Raw genomic sequence first — 16,648 nt, 5'->3', positions numbered from 1 at the left:
GTAGGAACTGTGTCCATGCAAGCCCCACCAGATGCCCCGCTAGAGGCAGGAGGACATCTCCACTGAGGTGGCTGAGTTCCTGTATAGGTAACTGAAGTTGACTTCAATGTTGTATCCAGCCAGAGGGTGAGAGAGTTGCCAGGTGAGATCCCTGAGCTGACAGCATCGGTCAGACTCATGCAGTGCTGTGGGTAGCAAGGCAGGGGTGGGGAGAAGACTGGGGAATCCTGGCAGAACCTCCTGATTGAAATTGCTGGGCATCAAAAGATGGGGAAGAAGCGCACTAGGCAGAGGCAGGGAGACAGGAGACCAGACAGATGGAGGACAAAGGGGCCACAGAAAGGTAAGGCTCTGTAGCTCAGGAAGGTCAGTTGGGAGACCTGCCCAAGGTCCAGAAGCAGTGAAGACATTGGGGGACAAATGGTCAAATAGGTCAGGCTAGAGTGGGGGGCTGGCCAAGACTGGGCAGCAGGGGACTGCCTATGAGGCCAGGCAGGGCTCTGGGCCAGGCCCGCACCCCTCCCTCTCTCTCCACCTCCCGCAGATGGAGGGTGTGGGGGGTGTTGAGAGTTTCCGGCTGAGGACAAGGAGCCCATTGAGGCGGACAGCAGGGCTCTGTGCAGTCTTGTTTGTGCCAGATGAGGCCCGACTGGAGACTGTGCCATGGCCCACTGCCCCCTGGCCTCAGCCACGTGACCAAGCCACACCAAAAAGTTCAGAACCCCCAAGTGTACCAGCAGAGGCCAGTAGGGAAAGCACAGGTCAGATGCAGCCCCATTCACTCGCTCCTTACGGCAAAGGGACTCCATCCGATTTGTTCTGACCCATTCTTCGTCCCGGGCCACCAGTCCAGGAAGAGGTGAGCAAAGGTGGGTCGGCAATAAAATCAATAAACGAATAATAGGCAAATGGACACCACCCTCTTCCAACGTGGTCCCAGAAGACCCACACCTATACTCCCCTTAAATTGAGGGGTTCTGGGGTATGAGTGCCAGCTGGAAGAGGTCACATGCAATTTGGGGGGACATCCTTGTCTGAGACCCAGCAGATAGGAAGCAGTCAGAGCACAGGGGGGAAAAGGCACTTTATTAAGAAAGCTTTGGCCAAGCCCCTGCCGGAGGAGCCCATCCTGGGGCACCCGGATGGGGTAGAAGCAGCCCTGCCGGGGGCCTATAAATATGTCTCTTCAGGCTACTGGAGTGCCCCTCGGATTCCCACCAGTGTGTGGGGTGGTGGGAGGCCATCAAAACCAGCTGACAGCTGAGGGGCTAGGGCCTGGGGAAGCTGGGGCAAGGGGCACAAGGAGGGGGAAGGTGGGAAAAGCCGAGCCCAGGGTGCAGAGCCCCCTGAGGAGCAGAGACCAGCCCTCCTCCCCAGGCTCAGGTCAACCAGATGCCCTGGGTCGCGGCCAGTGGAAGTAGCCTGGGACTGTGGTCAAGAAAAGGAGACTCCAGCCAGAGGCGCCAGGCCCTGGCCAATAAGAGGCAGCGAGAGCAGAAGTGCTTCTGGCCTCAGCCAGTGAGAAGGCAGCCCCAGACAAACGCACACTTGGCTAGTAGGAGGTGGTCTCTAGGTAGAATCCGCCAGTCCTGGCCTTTGAGACCCTGGCTGGCGGGAACCCTCCAAAACTGGGTCTATAGGAAGGGAGTCGCCAGCTAAGAGCCTGTCAGGCTTCGACCAATGGAATAGGGACTTCCCGCCGAAGCGGGAGCTCCAATCAGAGAGCCGCAGTCTAGGCCTGAGCCAATAAGACGCAGCCTCCCTCCCTGCCGCTCGGGCCTCGGCCTGCGCAAGGCTACCGCGCGCAGGCAGCCGCGGGAGGCGCCCACCAGGCGCGCAACGCAAGGGGGCAAGCAGCGCTGCGAAGCCAAGGGAAGCTGCGGGCGCGGCCGGCCGCCGCCTGCTACAGAGTGGGTGCACCTGCCCTGCCCAACTCGCCCCCGGCTTCCCGGCTCTTCTTGCGCGGTGGCTTCTGGATGGGGGTCTTCTTCCGGGGGGTGTCGGGCACCGGCGCGCTGGCCGCCATCTTCTCGGGCCCTGGGGCCTCGGGCGCTGGGGGCGCGCGGGCCGGTGAGGCGGGCAGAACCGAGCGCTTGGCCTTCTGCGGAGGCGCTGGCTTCTCCCTGGGGCCCTGTGCGCCCGGGGGCCCCTCGGCGCGGCCCAGGCTGCGAGTCTTGTCGCGTAGCTCCGCGGCAAGCATGGAGGCGGCCTCTGGCGCGCTGCGCGGGGGACCGCCAGCGTCCGTGGGCTCCAAGAGGCCAGGGCCGCGACCCCGCGCCCGAGCCCGGGGCGGTGAGGGCGCCGCTTGGGCTGTCCCCTCTTCAGCCAGCCCCGGGGACCGTGGAGTTGGGTCACGGGCCCGGGGGCTGCCAGGCTCGTCCGGTCGCGCAGACGTGTCGCTGGGCGTCCGTTTCCTCTTGCTGGGGCTGGGTGCCGCTTCGGGGCCCGGGGGTGCCGGTGAGGGTGCACGGGCAGCGGCGGCGGCGCCGTGCTTGCCGTGAATCCAGGACACCTTGGGCTTGGTGGCGGGGTCGGGTGGCGGCGGTTTCCTGCGCTCGGGAGATGGCGAAAGCGACAGGCCCCCAGCCTCTCCCCGGGCCCGGGCCGGCCGGGCCTCGCGCCGGGCCACGCGTGCGTACAGTGCCCCGCCAGGCCCCTCCACGCTGGACGCTGACCGCTCGCTATCAGAGGACGCGGGGAGGGGCGTTGCCTCCTCCGAGGACACCAGCGCAGGAGATGGCGCCTGTGCCTCAGCAGGGGCGGTGGGGACCTCCAAGTCCCGGCTCTCGGTTGCCGCCTCTGACGAAAGAAGAATGGGCTGTCCAGCTTCCAGGCACAAACCCTCACCTGCCCGCCTCCTCCCTTCCTCCCTCCACCCCGGCTCGTGCTCAGTCGCCCTGGCCATGCCTGGCGCATTCATAGTACTAACCACAAACCTATTTCTTAGCCCCAGAGCATGTGGCTGATTTCAGGGGGTGGGGGAGTTGGGTGGGAGGGGGCTGAGAGACACATTCCCAGCTGAAGCCCCAACCTCAGCCTGGCCTGGTAGACCTCCCCCACCACATCCCCAGCCTAGGGGACCACCATCATCAAATGTGACCCTTGAACACCTGTAAGGTGACTGATTAATTATCCTTCTTTAAGATATAGGCTATCCTTCTTTAAGATAAGGCTTCTAAGGTTAGTCGCCTGCCCAAGGTCACCCAGGGGATGGTCAGGGGAGGAAAGAGGCCAGAATCCCACCCAGTCAGGGTCCTTCTTGCTGTGTATGGAGCAAAGCTTCAGGCAAAGGCACCCATATCTTGTGGACCTCCCCTCCTGTTTCCTCTGCCACCTTCTAACCAGGCCCAGACGTTCTTTCTGCCTGGTCTCACCCAGAAGTGAAGCTAGGCTGTGGTTAGAGAAAGGAGAGTCCTGCCATCTCCCCAGACCCCACTTCAGTTTGGTGCTAAGCAGTACACCAAACCGGCTCTGCAGCCTCAGTGTGTCCAACCCCCATGTAACAGCACCACCTTGCCCTTCCTCTCCATGGTCCCCCAGAGCACAAAAGGCTTTTAAGCTAGAACATTTCACTGGTCTGGAGTGAGGCCCAAACAGAGTGGTACTCACCCTCGTGGGGTACACAGTACACGGGGCCTTCATCAGTGGTGTCAAAGGAGGAGAAGGAGGCCCGGGAGGACCATGATGGTGAGGGCTGCTCTAGCCCTGAGGGTGGTTCCAGGAAGCTACAGTTGAGCGTGTTGTCCAGGTCGTGATGGGCCACTGGGGAAGGAGGGTTGCACAGCTGCCAGGGACCCCACCTGCCCCAGCCTGTGCCCTGCCACAAATGATGGAGCTCCAGCCCTACCCTAAGTCTGTGGGTAGGACAGGCAATTCAACAGGCAGAATGATGCTAGGCCAGGACCGGAGGATGGGTAGCAGTGAACCCAGAAAAGAATATACTCAAAGGTCTAAGGCCAGTGTGTGCCACCAGGGAGTTGAAAAAGGTTGGATTTAAATGTTGGGAAAAGAGACAAGGCCAAAGAGAACACCTGGCTGGGGCAGGCCACCAGTCTCTAGGCCAGGCTTCAGACTCTGCCTTGTGAGACCCAGGGAGCCTTGGAGCATTTTTGAGCCCAAATGTTTAGTGGTGAGACTGCCTTTGGCTCAGCCCATCTCGACAGGCTGTACCCCAAGGCTTGGACTCCACAAATGCAGACCCTATAATGGGGGAATCCCAGAGGCTGGCTGGCCTGTCTGCTATTTCAGAGATGGGATGTGGACACAGATACACCTGTGTCCAAAGATCCCACTCTGCTGGGTGGGCCAAGGGGTTTCTCAACTGTCTCCATCTTTACTTACCAGAAAACTGAGTCTCCCCCTTCCTCTCATCTTTAGAAACAAGTGGGAGAGAGAAAGTCCACCCATGGTGTGTGTCAGTGCAGAGGGAGAGAAGCAGCACTTTACACCCCCCTCCCACACAGGGTCCTGAGGTAGAGTGGGGGGCCGAGGGATCACCCTGTACACTTTCCAAGAAGGACCCAGGGCACTGCAGGGTGTACAGGTAGGGGGTGGGTCTTTTTCTTGTGCCATCAATTCCCTGGCACAGGTGTCCCACAGTTCACCTGCAGCTCCAGGTGAATGCACCAGGCCTTAGAGGGTACTTACAGACTGCAGGGGGCCTGCTCAACCCAGAGGTCCACACATCCTCACCGCACCCCCATACGCAATCACACTCAGGGACACACGGCCCAAGGCTTCCCAGATACGCCTGCACACTAGGCCTCCTACCTTCCTCCCTGGGCTCGTGCATGTCATCATTCCCTCTTTCCTTCCCTCTGGTCGCACCCCTCATGCCCACCCACAACACTCAAAGCCCTGTGTTTCCCACACGGACCCCTTCACACCCACTTCCCAGCAGCCTTCTGCGTCGGAAGATATTCCCCCAGAGACCTCGTGCCGGCATTCTTACCTACGACTTTGGGGAGCTTCTGCCTGCGTAGCGGGATCCGGGGCAGTTTCATGCTGATTCGGCTGAAGCGCCCGCACAGTCGTTGTGGCGCCTTTTTCCGCCCAAGCGAGAGCTCCCTGCGGGGGCGGGGCCTGAGGTAAGGGGCGGGGCCTGGAGAGGGAGGTTCGATCTCGGCGGGAGCCGAAACACGGAGAGGGCGGGGCCTGAGCTAAAGAGAGGGCAGGGCCACGCCCCTGGGGCGTGAACCCTGGATAGAACCGGACTCCGTCGGGTCTCACCCGCGCGCTGTGTCCTTGCCGCGGCAGGCGCAGCAGCAGCCGAGCAGCGAGAGCAGCAGACCGAGGAGCAGGGCGAGCAGTGCGCCTGCGCCCATCACTCCCTTGCGCTGGTTGGTCTCTGTGGAGGGCATAAGGTCAGCACCGGTTACCCCACTGGCACACCGACTTACCCCACAACGGGATTGCCCCCCACTCACCCAGACGGCAAGCACCGGTGACCGGGTCGCAAGAATCCTCATGGCAGCTGCAGGCCTGTGCGCAGTCCACGCCGTGGAGCCCCGGCGGGCACGTCAGGTTACAGCTGCGGTGGGGCACAGGGTCAGGGAGGACGACAGCGGCCCTCCGTGAGGCCTCCGGCCCTCGCCTCTGCGGACAGCCAGCCCCAGTCCCAGTGCTTCATTCTCTAGGAACTGATGCCCACTCTCATCTCCGGGCACACAATGGGCGATCAGTGTTTGGGATATGAATGTGTGCAGACCAGAGGGAAAGGTCTTGGGGGATGGGCCGTGGTCACCAGGCCGCAGTGCCCATTTCTGGGGCTGACTCTTGTGTGGGTGGGAAGAGAGGCTGCCAGACCCGACCCTTGGCTGTAAGTGGAAGTCCCTGCTTGCTCTATATCAGCTCGGCGTCCCTTCAGCCCTACAGTCTTTAGAACCCCGCTGACCACAGGCTGAACTAGTCTCCGGATCCCACTCAGAGAGCCGGCTCCACATTAAGGCAGGAAACTGCCCCCAAGAGCCTGTTGTCACTCCCTAGCTAAGGTAAGGGGATGAAGGACCAAAGCTGAAGGACCAAGCCTGGGTTCCACCTTACTGGCCAACACAGCAGCACCTGGGGTCTGGCTGGAGCCCTGTGTCCAGTACATATCCTCAACCCCATTAGGTCCCCGGGCACTCACTGGGGCCCGTGGACGCCAGGTCTGCACAAGCAACGCCCCGACTGGAAGTCGCAGTGGCCGCTGCCGCAGTCGGCGCACACGAATGCGCAGTCCTCGCCGTAAGTGCCATTGCTGCACTTGGTCTCGCACCTCGGAACGCGAGAATGGGGCGTCAGCGGAAATGGAGGTAAAAGAACCCAAAGCCCATAGTGCCCTCCGTGGAGGGCATGGAGGAGGAGGGGCTGAGGCCTATTCCGGCACGGGCTGCTCACCGGTCGCCGATCCAGCCCGCGTTGCAGCGTGTGCACTTGCCAGTGACGTGATTGCAGGCGTGCCCATCGCGACACGGCGGGCAGCGATGGCCACAGCCCTCGCCGTAGAAACCAGTGGCGCACGGCTGGTCACACTTCGTGCCGTTCCAGCCGGGCTCACAGGTCAGGCAGCGGCCTTCTGCCACGGTGCATGGCTGCTGGCCCTTGCACTGGCCGCATCTGGGGAGGAGGCGGGAGGCTAGGCGGGGCCCGGAACCGCCCTACCTCTGCCCCCTTCGGCGGCCCACCCTACCCCCTCCTTTCTCCCGAGCCGGGGGCCCTCGCTTACCGGCGACGGCAGCCCAGGCCGTAGAAACCCGCAGGGCACGGCTCCCGGCAGTACTTGCCCCGGTAGCCCGGCTCGCAGGCGCACGTGCCCTCCACAGGGTGGCAGCGGCCACGGAAGCACTGGCAGTAGCGCTCGCAGCGCGCGCCGAACGTGCGCTCACGGCACTGGCAGCGGCCGCTCTGTTGCTCGCATGGCGACGTGTTGCAGGCGCACTGATTATTGCAGCTGCGGCCCCACCAGCCTGCGTGGCACAGGCACGCGCCCGTCTGTGGATCGCAGCGCGACGTGGCGCTGCAGTAGCACGCGCTGGCGCACTGCGCGCCCCACCAGCCAGGCTCGCAGCGACACGCGCCGCTCCGCGGGTGGCACGAGCCGTGCTGGCACTGGCACGCATGCTCACAGCGTGCTCCCCAGCGCCGCACGTGACACGTACACTGGCCTGTCACGTCCTCGCACTGCCCGTGCGGGTGGCAGACACACAACTCCTTGCAGTCGGGGCCCCAGAACTGGCGCGGGCACTCTGCAGGGGCGAGCGGAGAGGGAGGAGCCCGGATCCATACTGAACCTGCCTGCGTTTCGTACCCCTGCCTCTGAAGACCCGCCCCCATGCTGGATCCAGTTCCCGGGTCAGACTCCGCCCCACTCTGGCCCCGCCTCCTCACTCACATGCTCCGCCTCCCCGCTCAGGCCCCCCAGTCTCCGTAGGATCCCGTCCCACTACCCAGCGCCCACTGGGATCTGCGCTCACTGGTGTCGCAGTTGGCACCGAAGTAGCCATGGCGGCAGCGGCACTCCCCCGGCCGCACGCACACCTCGTTCTCCGAGCACGTGGAGTTGCCTTCGCACACCGCTGCAGATGAGAGGGGCCCAAGTTGCCGTGCGTCCAACCCCCAACCACTGCCCAGATCCCCAGGATGGCCCACTCACCGATCCCACACTCGTCCCCCTGCTGCTTCCAGCCGGTGCAGCACATGGGCTCCTGGGAGCTGCAGGCAGAAAGAGGGCGCCTGAGCCTGAGCCCCAAACCAGTCCTCGGCCGGCCGGGGCTCCCCAGTAACCTTCTCTCTGCCCTGGGGAGGTGGTTATTAAGGCCCTGCGATGTGCCAGGTACTGTTGTAGGTTTTAGGCTTGGGCGAGTCCCAGCGAATAAGAAAGACACAAATTCCAGTCCCCAGGGATCTGATACTGGGAGGTGGCAGAGGGCAGACCACCAACAGACCTAACCTTCAAGAACCTCCCAGTCCCCTCCCTAAGGGGTCTCCCCACTCTCCACATCCCACCTTACTCTTCTGTGCCTTCCTCCCTCATCCTGTAGGCTGCATTCCAGGAGGGGCAGCAGTGAGGTGGTGACTGGGGAGAGATCCCTGGGCCTCCTGGACCTGCTCAAGCATGGCACCCCTGGGATGGGGGCCTAGCCTGATAGGTGTCAGGGATCCAGATGTGACAGGACCTGGACAGCACCTGGACTGGCTAGGTCAGACAGACACACCTGGATGCAGAGTTGGGGCTAAATTCCAAGGCAGATGTGCAGTCTCTGGGTGAGATGGGTGTGGACACAATGAGGTGTCCAATCAGTGGAGGGGCCTCCTGGAGGGGCACACCTGGGGAGTCCCCCATGAGAGTGAGGAAGGTAAAACTGTGAGGGCTCCAGAGCGCCAGAGCAAGACTTGGGGTGGAGGAAGGAGATATTAGAGCATCTACTTATACGTTTTCAAAATTTTGTTTAATTTTATTTGGCTTTACAAGGTACATGATGTTACCTCAGTCAGAGGTAAATAATTTGTAATTGTCACATTTCAGGCTAGTACAGCCTCCAAAACCCTGGGCTGATGGGCTGTGTGGGCACAAAGGTTTGGAGGCCCTGCTGGAGTGAAGGAGAGCAGAGTTGTGATGGGGTGTGCCCACATTTGGGGGCCAAAGGAGGCTGAGAAGGAACAGACACTCAGGCTGCAGGTTCATAGGGTCTCATCAGACTTCGAAGAACTTTGTCCAAATCCTAAAGGCACATAGCAACCATTCACACTTTAGAGAAAAGGTGTGTGCTTCTTCAGAAGGATCTGAATCTAGAACTGGGTTGTGGTGGTGGAAGGAGGTTGGGTGGGGACCTGAGGACCCTGGGAGGGTGGGCCACGCTGGGAAGGGCAAGCCTGCAGCCGCCCCATATCATGGCCCTCAGAAGACATGTCCAACCATTCCCCAGCTTGAGGACATCAGCATACCCTGCATCCCACTGAAAGAGCTGGATTCTCCCGTAGGCCTAAGATGTGGGGCCTGGGGAGCAGTACCCATAAAATCCTAAACTGGAGGGAAGGGGTCCAGCTTCTTTTCCACAAATAGAACTGGAAACCTGATACAGGAACACAAAGTAGGACTGACTTCTCCTGCCCTACTATCTGTACCCCCCAATGTCTGTACCTTTCCAGTCCTGCCCCAAGGTCCCTTGTGCCCATTTGCCAGTAGACCCCAGGTCGGCAGGCCCATTACCCTCCTGCCTTTTCTGCTAGTTCTGAACCCAAATCTCTGGGATGAGAGCCTCTGAAGTGTCCTCCTGCAGACAGCTTCGCCAGGTGGCCTGCAGGGGTGACCCTGGAAGCACCAAGCACCTTCTGCACTGGCCACATGGCTCTGTGGGTAGGAGCTTGGTTTTAGGGCCCCACTAAGCTGGATTTGATGCCTGCGTCTGCCACTTGTTGTGTGACATGGGCATGGAACTTAACCTGTCTGAGTTTCAGGGTCTTTATTTGTAGAATAGGCCCCCATGGGTTTGGCAGGAGGATTGAGAAAGCCAAGATGTGTCAAGCGTTTGGCACAAACTAAGAGCTCAGTCAAGGCTGTGGTCCCCTCTCAAGCCCACGCTGAGCAGGCCCCAGGAAGCCCCTGAGTTCACCTGGTCCCCCCGGAACGACCAGTCCCCAAGCTCCAACCCAGTAGGATGGAGCCCATGTGGGTTCACCAAGAACAGGAAGACAAGCCTGTGGGACAGCTGTCTTTCCTTCTGGGAAGGGCTGGCACACAAGGCTGGGCTGGGGTGGCAAGCCCATTCTCCCAAGATCTTAAGAAAGTACAATGAGGAGAAAGATGGCCTTGTGCAGGGGGCAGTTCCCACACTCCAGCTATAAGTTGGCGAGACCCTAGGGATCCTGGCTGGGTCCAGGCCCCTTGGCAAGCAGGCCATGCTGCAGCCTGCTCCCTCCACATAGCACTGTTATTCCAAACAAAGCTGCCGTGATTTAAACCTAAACTGTGATCTTAAACCTGCCCAGGCCGCTGCAGCCAAGCCCGAGAGCACTGCTTCTCACTGTGCCCATGTCTGTCTCCATTCTCTCCCCAATCCAGCCAGGAGGTTCCTCTGCCTGCCACGTCACCTGAGGCCCCATATCTGCCCAGCTCCCCTCTGCCCCCTGGACACACCTGCTCTGGTTTCTTCCCCACTTCTTTGCCCTCCCCTCCCCACCTCTCCTCCCTCCACAATAGCTCCCTCAAGTTCACTGGTCCCCTCAAGACACTGACAATGCCTAGGAGCCCTCCAGGCGTCCCTTCTCCTAATACTGGACTCCTCTCATCTACTGTGAGCACTGGCTGGCTCCTCAGCGGCCACCTCTGTCACCACCCTTCTCCCATCCCTAGGCTCTCTGAATCTCAGGGAAGCCTTGTCCTTCCAGGCTCAGGGGCTGAATCCCCAGGGGTGTCCCTGACTCCACTCACAGCACACACAAGATCCATGACTCTACCTCCCATGATGAATCTAAGATGGGACAGGCCACTTCTCTCTCTGCCCTGCCCCAGCCCTGTGAGAGCCACCCTGGCTCTCCCTGGTTTCTCTAACTGACTCCCCATCTGGCCTCACCTTCCACCCTCCTGCGCCCAAGTTCCCTCGCCACCTGGCAGCCAACCCTGTTGAGATACTGCCTCTCCTTTGTGCAAAGCTCCCAAGGGTTCCCAGGGCCCTCAGACAAAAAGCCCAAGTCCTCAGAGCATTGGGCAGACACACCCCTGTGGTCGGCCCACCCCCACTCCGGCCTCGCCACCAACCCCCTCCCAGCCCTCATGGTCTTTCCTGCGCTTCCAGCAGGCCCTCTGTTCTCAGGGCTCCAGACACCACAGGGCGCTGCCTCCTCTCCCGCGGGCCTCTGGCCACTCATCACCTCAGTCCATCTCCCAGATCACCTTAAAGGAAACGGCACTCTCCAACTGAACACTTCCTCCCAGCACTTGCTAGATGTCAGATGACTTGCTGTAAGTCTCCTCCACCTCAGGAACAGGGGTGTTTGTCATCCCTGCTGTATCCCTGTACCAACCTATAGTCCTGACACACAGGAGGCGCATGGGATTTTACTGGCTGAGTGTTTGCTCCCCTGCCCTGGTCCTCCTGCCTCCGGGGAAAGGGAACTTCTGGTGAGAGCTGTGAGAGGGTGATGAAAGAGATGGCCCAGACCTGGTGAGTGGCTGTCCTTCCCATTAACTAGCTCCACACGCGATCGATCGTGGTCATCCCACCTCCAACTCCAACAAACCATCTGACAGAGGCAGAGACCGGCCCAGAGAGGTTAAGTGATTTGCCCAAGGCTACACAGGTGGGGAGTGGTAGCACCAGGATCTGAAACCCAAACCCCGGCTGTTGGCTACTGGAAAAGGCCATCTGATGGGGAGGTCTCTGGGCAACGAGGAATGGGAGCAAAGGGCTCAGGCTCCCGACAGCTCGAGCCTGCCACCGGATCCCCCAGCACGGACCCCAACGGAAAGGACGGCTTAGGCAGATAGATAGGCCTGGCGTCCATCGCGCCCTCCCCCTCTCCAGGCACGGCCCCGCCCGCCGCCGCCGCCGCTGCATTCCTGGGGCCGGGGAGGCCCGGGAGGCCCGGGAGGCGGCAGCGGCGTCGATGCGATGCAGATGGCGGGCCAGGCCGGCCTCCGCCCCGGAGGCGGGGCTCGAAGTGGGGAGGGGTCTGCGCGCCTCGGGATCAGAGCTCGGAAACCCCGCGCGGCCGCCTCACAGCCTTGTCTGCCGCGACCGCCGAGCCCCCAGACACGGCCTCCCAGGGAGGGCCCTGTGGCCCAGAGCGCCCCGACGGGACCCAGCCTGGAGCCCCGCGGCCGCCTCCCCAGCTTCCCGCCCGTGCGGCGCCTCCCAACACGTGCCAATTCACCCCCACATATCGGTTCCTTAGCCCTCGCGTGGAGATATCCTAGACTTCGCCGTGGCCTCTGACCGGCCGATCAGATCCTCCGACCCCTATGCCCAATCCTAGCGTTCTGTCCTCTGATCTTCGCAACTCCGCGCAAGGCCCTGGGTCCGCCGCCCTCCAGCAGGGCTTGTCCCCTGCCTATCACACACTTGCTTCCCCAGCCGCTTCCTCGAGGCGCCCCAGAATCCCACCCGGGAGTTCCACGTCCTCCCGACCCTGGTGCACGTCATTGTCCTCTCAATTCCCGCTTCTGATCCACTCTGAGCGCAGGCTCCTGGGTGCCCACCTCTGTCACCACCCTTCTTCCACCGCACTCGCTCTTTCTAAGACACAAATCTGTCCTTCCTCAAGACCTCCCCTGCTCCCAACTCTCTGGAGCGGAGCTCCATCTCCCCTCACCATCTTGGCTGGACTCACATGTGTGCCCCGGGCCTTTGCACATGCCATTCTATCTGCTTGGAATTCCTCTACCGGACTTCTCCCTACGGCCTTCTCAAACTGCCCAAGGTCCCTTTATCTAGGTCTGAAATCTCGTACACCGAGTGTCACCCCCTCTCGGCGTCCACTGCACTCTGTTTTCCCCTCAGCTGACTTCTGGTCCAGGGTATACCATCTGATGCTCCGTCGTGGCCGGCGACCAGCCTCGGCCAGGAGCGGAGCAGGCGTCCGGGGGGGTGGCTGAAGGGGCCGGTACATTTGGCGTAGGAAGGTCCCGGGTGCTCCCCCCTCGGAACGCCAGGCGCCCCCTCCCTCCGAGAGTCCCCCTCGGCTCCCTCCCCCAGCCAGGCCGGGCTCCTACCCGGGCGCACGGCATACGTTGCGGCCGCGCGGGTTCAGCTCCTGGGGCGCCGCGGGGCCGGGCAGCAGCCAGAGCAGCAGTAGCAGCAGTGGTGGCAGCAGCGGCGGCAGCGACGGCAGCGGCGGCTCCCCGGCTCCCCGGCGCCGCGCCGGCCCGGCCCCCCGGGGCCCTGCGCCCTCCATGCGGCGCGGGGCAGGCGCGGGGAGGGCGCGGGTGCGGCCGCAGCGAGAGAGGCCGGAAGCGGAGTGCGCGGCCGGGCGGGGGGGCGGCAGGAGGGGCGCCGGGCCGGGCAGGAAATTCCACATCGGCTCCCTGATCCCGGGCCAGCCGCGGCCGGCCAGGCGGCAGCGCCCGCCCCACGCGCCAGACCCCACCCTCTGGCCGCGCCACCGCCCCTCCGCGCGGCCCCCGCCCCCACGCGGCCGTTCTCAAACTTGAGGGCTAACTTGGAAGGTGCCGGCTGAGCGGTGGTGGAGAGAAGGGGGCCGCAGGGGCCTGCCCGTGGAATCCCGCGTTCCCAGGCCTTTCCCTTTCCTCCCCAGCCAGCCACCTTCTGGACAAGCCGCCCCTGCGAGCTCACAGAGAGGCCAGGCCGAGGGCGGGAAGGGAGTGGGGGATAAGGGCGCGACGCACCAAAGACCACCTCGCCACCAACGCCTCAGAACCGGCCAGAGGAGGGCGGCCCGCAGAAGACCCAGATCAAGGCCACAAGCCTGCCTCGGCTCCTCACCCTGCACCCACTCCTCGAAACCCTTTGGTGCGGGTTGGGCGGTCAGCTCCTCCCGCGCACTTTATGCAATCAAAGCCTGCGGGGACGGTCCCCAAACAGGATGCTTGACGCCTGTGGGTAGACTTGTTCTGGACCAGAGGCCTGGGCGAAGGGCATCTCTGTAGGCATGGACTGGAGAGATGCCTGGTAGGTAGAACGGCCCAGCCATGGGCTCCCATAGAATGTGGGAGAAAATAGAGCTCCAGGACCGAAATCCTGCAATCCTTGGCGAGATGAAAAGGGTCTGGGAGCCTGGAAGGGATTCTGCTTGAAAAGACGGCTGGATCACCAGAAGGAAAAGTGCAGCCGGTTGGAGTCAGGGCTGGAGAGCTGGGAGCTGCTGCATCGGGAGGGGTGGGGTGACAACACAAGTGGGGAGGGGGGCAACATTGAGAGGAACAGGGACTCAGGGGACCAGAAGGAAGCAGGTGTGAGGAGGCAGAGGGATGCCTGGTGCTCTGGGGGTTGAGGGCAGACCTAACCTCAAGGCCCAAGGGGCAGGGAAGGTGGTCAGGCTTGGGGAGGAAATAAGGGGGGTAAGCCAGGTCCCCGCAAAGATGAGCATGTCTTTTGAGGACTTGAGTGTTGGTGGGAGAGGCTGAGCAGGGAGAGGGCACCTGCCCTGTCTTGGGGAGCAGGCTGCATGCAGGCCCCCTGCGGAGGAGGGTGGGGTGGTATCTTTCCTTAGTTATGTGGAGGTCCATCAGGGTCGAAGGTGGGGCTGGAGGAGGAGGCTTAGAACAAGAGCCCACGAAAGGCTCAAGGCTGTGAGTAGCAGCAGCTGGCTGGGCCGGCGGCCTGTCCAGGGCAGGCTAGTGGAGGGTGGGATGGGAAGGAGCAGGATAGAGGCCTTCCGATGTTAGGGCCCCTCACTCAGTCATGCTGCTACAGGAGGGAGGCAAGAGGCAGGTAACAGTTGAGTGAACTGGAAAGGGAAGTTTCATCCATGTGATCATGTATGCAAACACTTGGGGACAAGTAAACAGGCCAACCACTTCTGGGCAGTTCCGCCTAGGCATGGCCCTGACCTGAGCTGTGACCTCCTAGTGCCAGGAACCCAGCTATGGAGGCTCCTGTTGGCTGTCACCAACAGAAGCCAGCAGAATCCACCCAGCAGCTTGTGGCAGCCCAGCAGCTCCCAGTGTTAGAGGTAAAGACCCCACACGGATGGAGGCACTCACCCCAGCCGGACTGAGCTCACGAACAGGCACCTCAAACTCTATCACCTTCTTTGCCCTTCCCCCGTAACTTCCTCACCCCCAAAATCTCACCTGTGAGGAGCAGCACCTGGGCAAAACCCCCCTTCTGAATGTCTCAGATCTCTACCCACCCCCCTCTACGTTCCACCCATAGTCCTTCTAACCTTGTATCTGGCTGTCCCCACTGCAAAAACGACAGGGAGTGTCCCCAGTCTTGTCTCAGTTGCTGACTCAGACCCACAGCCCCCTGCATGTGTCGTGTTCACCTCCCAGCTGACGGCAGGGCCCAGGTCTGTTCCAGCCACCACTACACTTCCCTCAGGAAACAGAAGTGCGAGGGAACGATCATCCGTACTCCTGGCCTGGTGCCAGATGAATACGAGGATGAAGCTGTGGTTTCCCCGGGCACCCACGAATGACCGACCACCACACAGGCACACTGGGGGAGCCTCGAGTCCAGGATGACCAGTTCTGGCCAGGATGGCTTTGTGGAGGTTAGATTCAAGGGGTGAAGACTTTGCAGGCAGAAAGGGATGAGCGACAAGCCAAGTGGAGGCATGAATGCAGGGCCTGCAGGCTGGCAAGGCCGCGGGGCAGGTGATGGGAGGCCGGCCACCAGTGCCACAGCAGGCCCTGAGGCTGTGGCAGGGCCAGGGTGCTGCCCAGATCTCAGGATCCCTCCCCCAGCTCTCTGCTCCCTGGGGAGACTCAGAGACCCTTCCCTCCTGCACAGACCAGAGGTCTCGTAAACCTGTGGCAGTGCCGTGCTTGCGGGCTCTGCATGGGGAGACAGTACCAGAAGCTTGGGACACGGTGAAGATTATGGGGGTGGGAGGACATTTCTGGTGCTCTCCTTCCCAGACACCTCTGGGGTCTGCAGGAACTGCTACCCTGGCCTGCAGGGAGGTGGCAGACGCAGGAAGTGCTGGGTCCCTACTCTGAGCACGTTCTCACACCTCACACTCAGGAGCAGGGGAGATGACACTGGAGAATGTCGCCATCCTGTCCCATTGGAAGAGACCCACCAGGCTCAACACTGGGCTTGCCACCCTGAAATGCAAGTACATGATGTCACACTGGGGTTAGGGAGTGGGGTTATGTTTCCCCGGGAGAACCTGGGCCCCAAGAAAGTGAGGAAGGTCACATGCATGGCCCTGAGAAGCAGACAGTGACTCCCACTGGCCTCACCCCCACACCCCAAAGTCCGTAAGGTACCAGAAAGGAGAGCCCAGAGCAACAGATTGCCTGCCCCTCTCCCCACCCCTTCCTTCCATCAAGCAGCACACACTGCCCCTCTGCTCCCGCCCATCTATGACAGGGTGCTGGCCACCGTGGACTCTGGGCAAGGCACCAGGGGACAGAGAGAAGATTTAGTTGTCCCTATACTCTGCCCAGCCAACTGGGAGAGGACAGAGCCTTAGGAGGTCACAGATCACCTGCAGGTAGAAGCTCAGCTGTGCAGAGGTAAAGCTGGTGGCCCAGAGACGTCCCATTCACTGCAAGAGCCAGCTGAGCCAATGTGCTAAGAACTCACCTGGACGACCTGTAGGAAATGCAGTCCCCCGCCCCCCACAACATACACACACACTCAGATCCAGGTGGGGAGGAAACTCATTGTGACTGGTCCTACGTCCCCAGGTGCTGGGGCTCCTTTCCCGAACCTCAGGCTGGGATTTTAACTGGAGCCAAAGGATTGTTAAGGGTTCAGAGAAGAGCTCCTCACCAGAGGTGCTTGAGCAGGCTGGGCGACCCCGTGTTACTGTTACTAGACTGGGGCGGGTCTCCAGGTGAAACCCTTCTAGCCTGGGGGGTGTACTGTGCTCTTCCCCTCCCCCTACCACTCAGCAGCTCTGGCCTTGGCTCCCACACAGGAGCTGTGCCCTCAGCCACTCTTACCCTGGAACGGAACCCCGTGCTTCCCAGTGCTGCAGTCTTGAGGAAGTGAGCCGTGAAAGGAAGTGAGGCCATGGCCACAGGAAAAATTCACAC

The 16,648-nt window shown here is 61.6% G+C and overlaps 1 protein-coding gene across 1 annotated transcript; it reads right to left on the bottom strand.

Moving 5' to 3' along the window:
- Positions 1–1,062: 1,062 nt before the first annotated feature.
- Positions 1,063–12,873, bottom strand: SCARF2 (scavenger receptor class F member 2). The gene is made up of 11 exons (XM_033098133.1): positions 12,692–12,873; positions 7,634–7,692; positions 7,455–7,556; positions 6,707–7,226; positions 6,379–6,597; positions 6,128–6,256; positions 5,427–5,530; positions 5,230–5,347; positions 4,952–5,067; positions 3,610–3,762; positions 1,063–2,799 (listed from the first exon to the last, which is right to left on the bottom strand). The coding sequence occupies exons 1-11, from the start codon at positions 12,871–12,873 to the stop codon at positions 1,904–1,906; spliced, it is 2,598 nt and encodes an 865-aa protein (XP_032954024.1). The 3' UTR covers positions 1,063–1,903.
- Between the last annotated feature and the right edge of the window lie 3,775 nt (positions 12,874–16,648).

The sequence above is a fragment of the Rhinolophus ferrumequinum genome, chromosome 25 (assembly GCF_004115265.2).
Source record: "Rhinolophus ferrumequinum isolate MPI-CBG mRhiFer1 chromosome 25, mRhiFer1_v1.p, whole genome shotgun sequence".
Lineage (NCBI taxonomy): Eukaryota > Metazoa > Chordata > Mammalia > Chiroptera > Rhinolophidae > Rhinolophus > Rhinolophus ferrumequinum.
This window is presented reverse-complemented; position numbering and strand designations above follow the sequence as displayed.

Coding starts and splice junctions, on each gene's coding strand:
- SCARF2 (XM_033098133.1), bottom strand. CDS start 12,873: ATGGAGGGCGCAGGGCCCCGGGGGGCCGGGCCGGCGCGGCGCCGGGGA. Junction 6,598..6,706: donor GGCCTGGGCTGCCGTCGCCG/GTAAGCGAGGGC, acceptor CCTCCTCCCCAG/ATGCGGCCAGTGCAAGGGCC. Junction 5,348..5,426: donor CACCGGTGCTTGCCGTCTGG/GTGAGTGGGGGG, acceptor TGCCCTCCACAG/AGACCAACCAGCGCAAGGGA.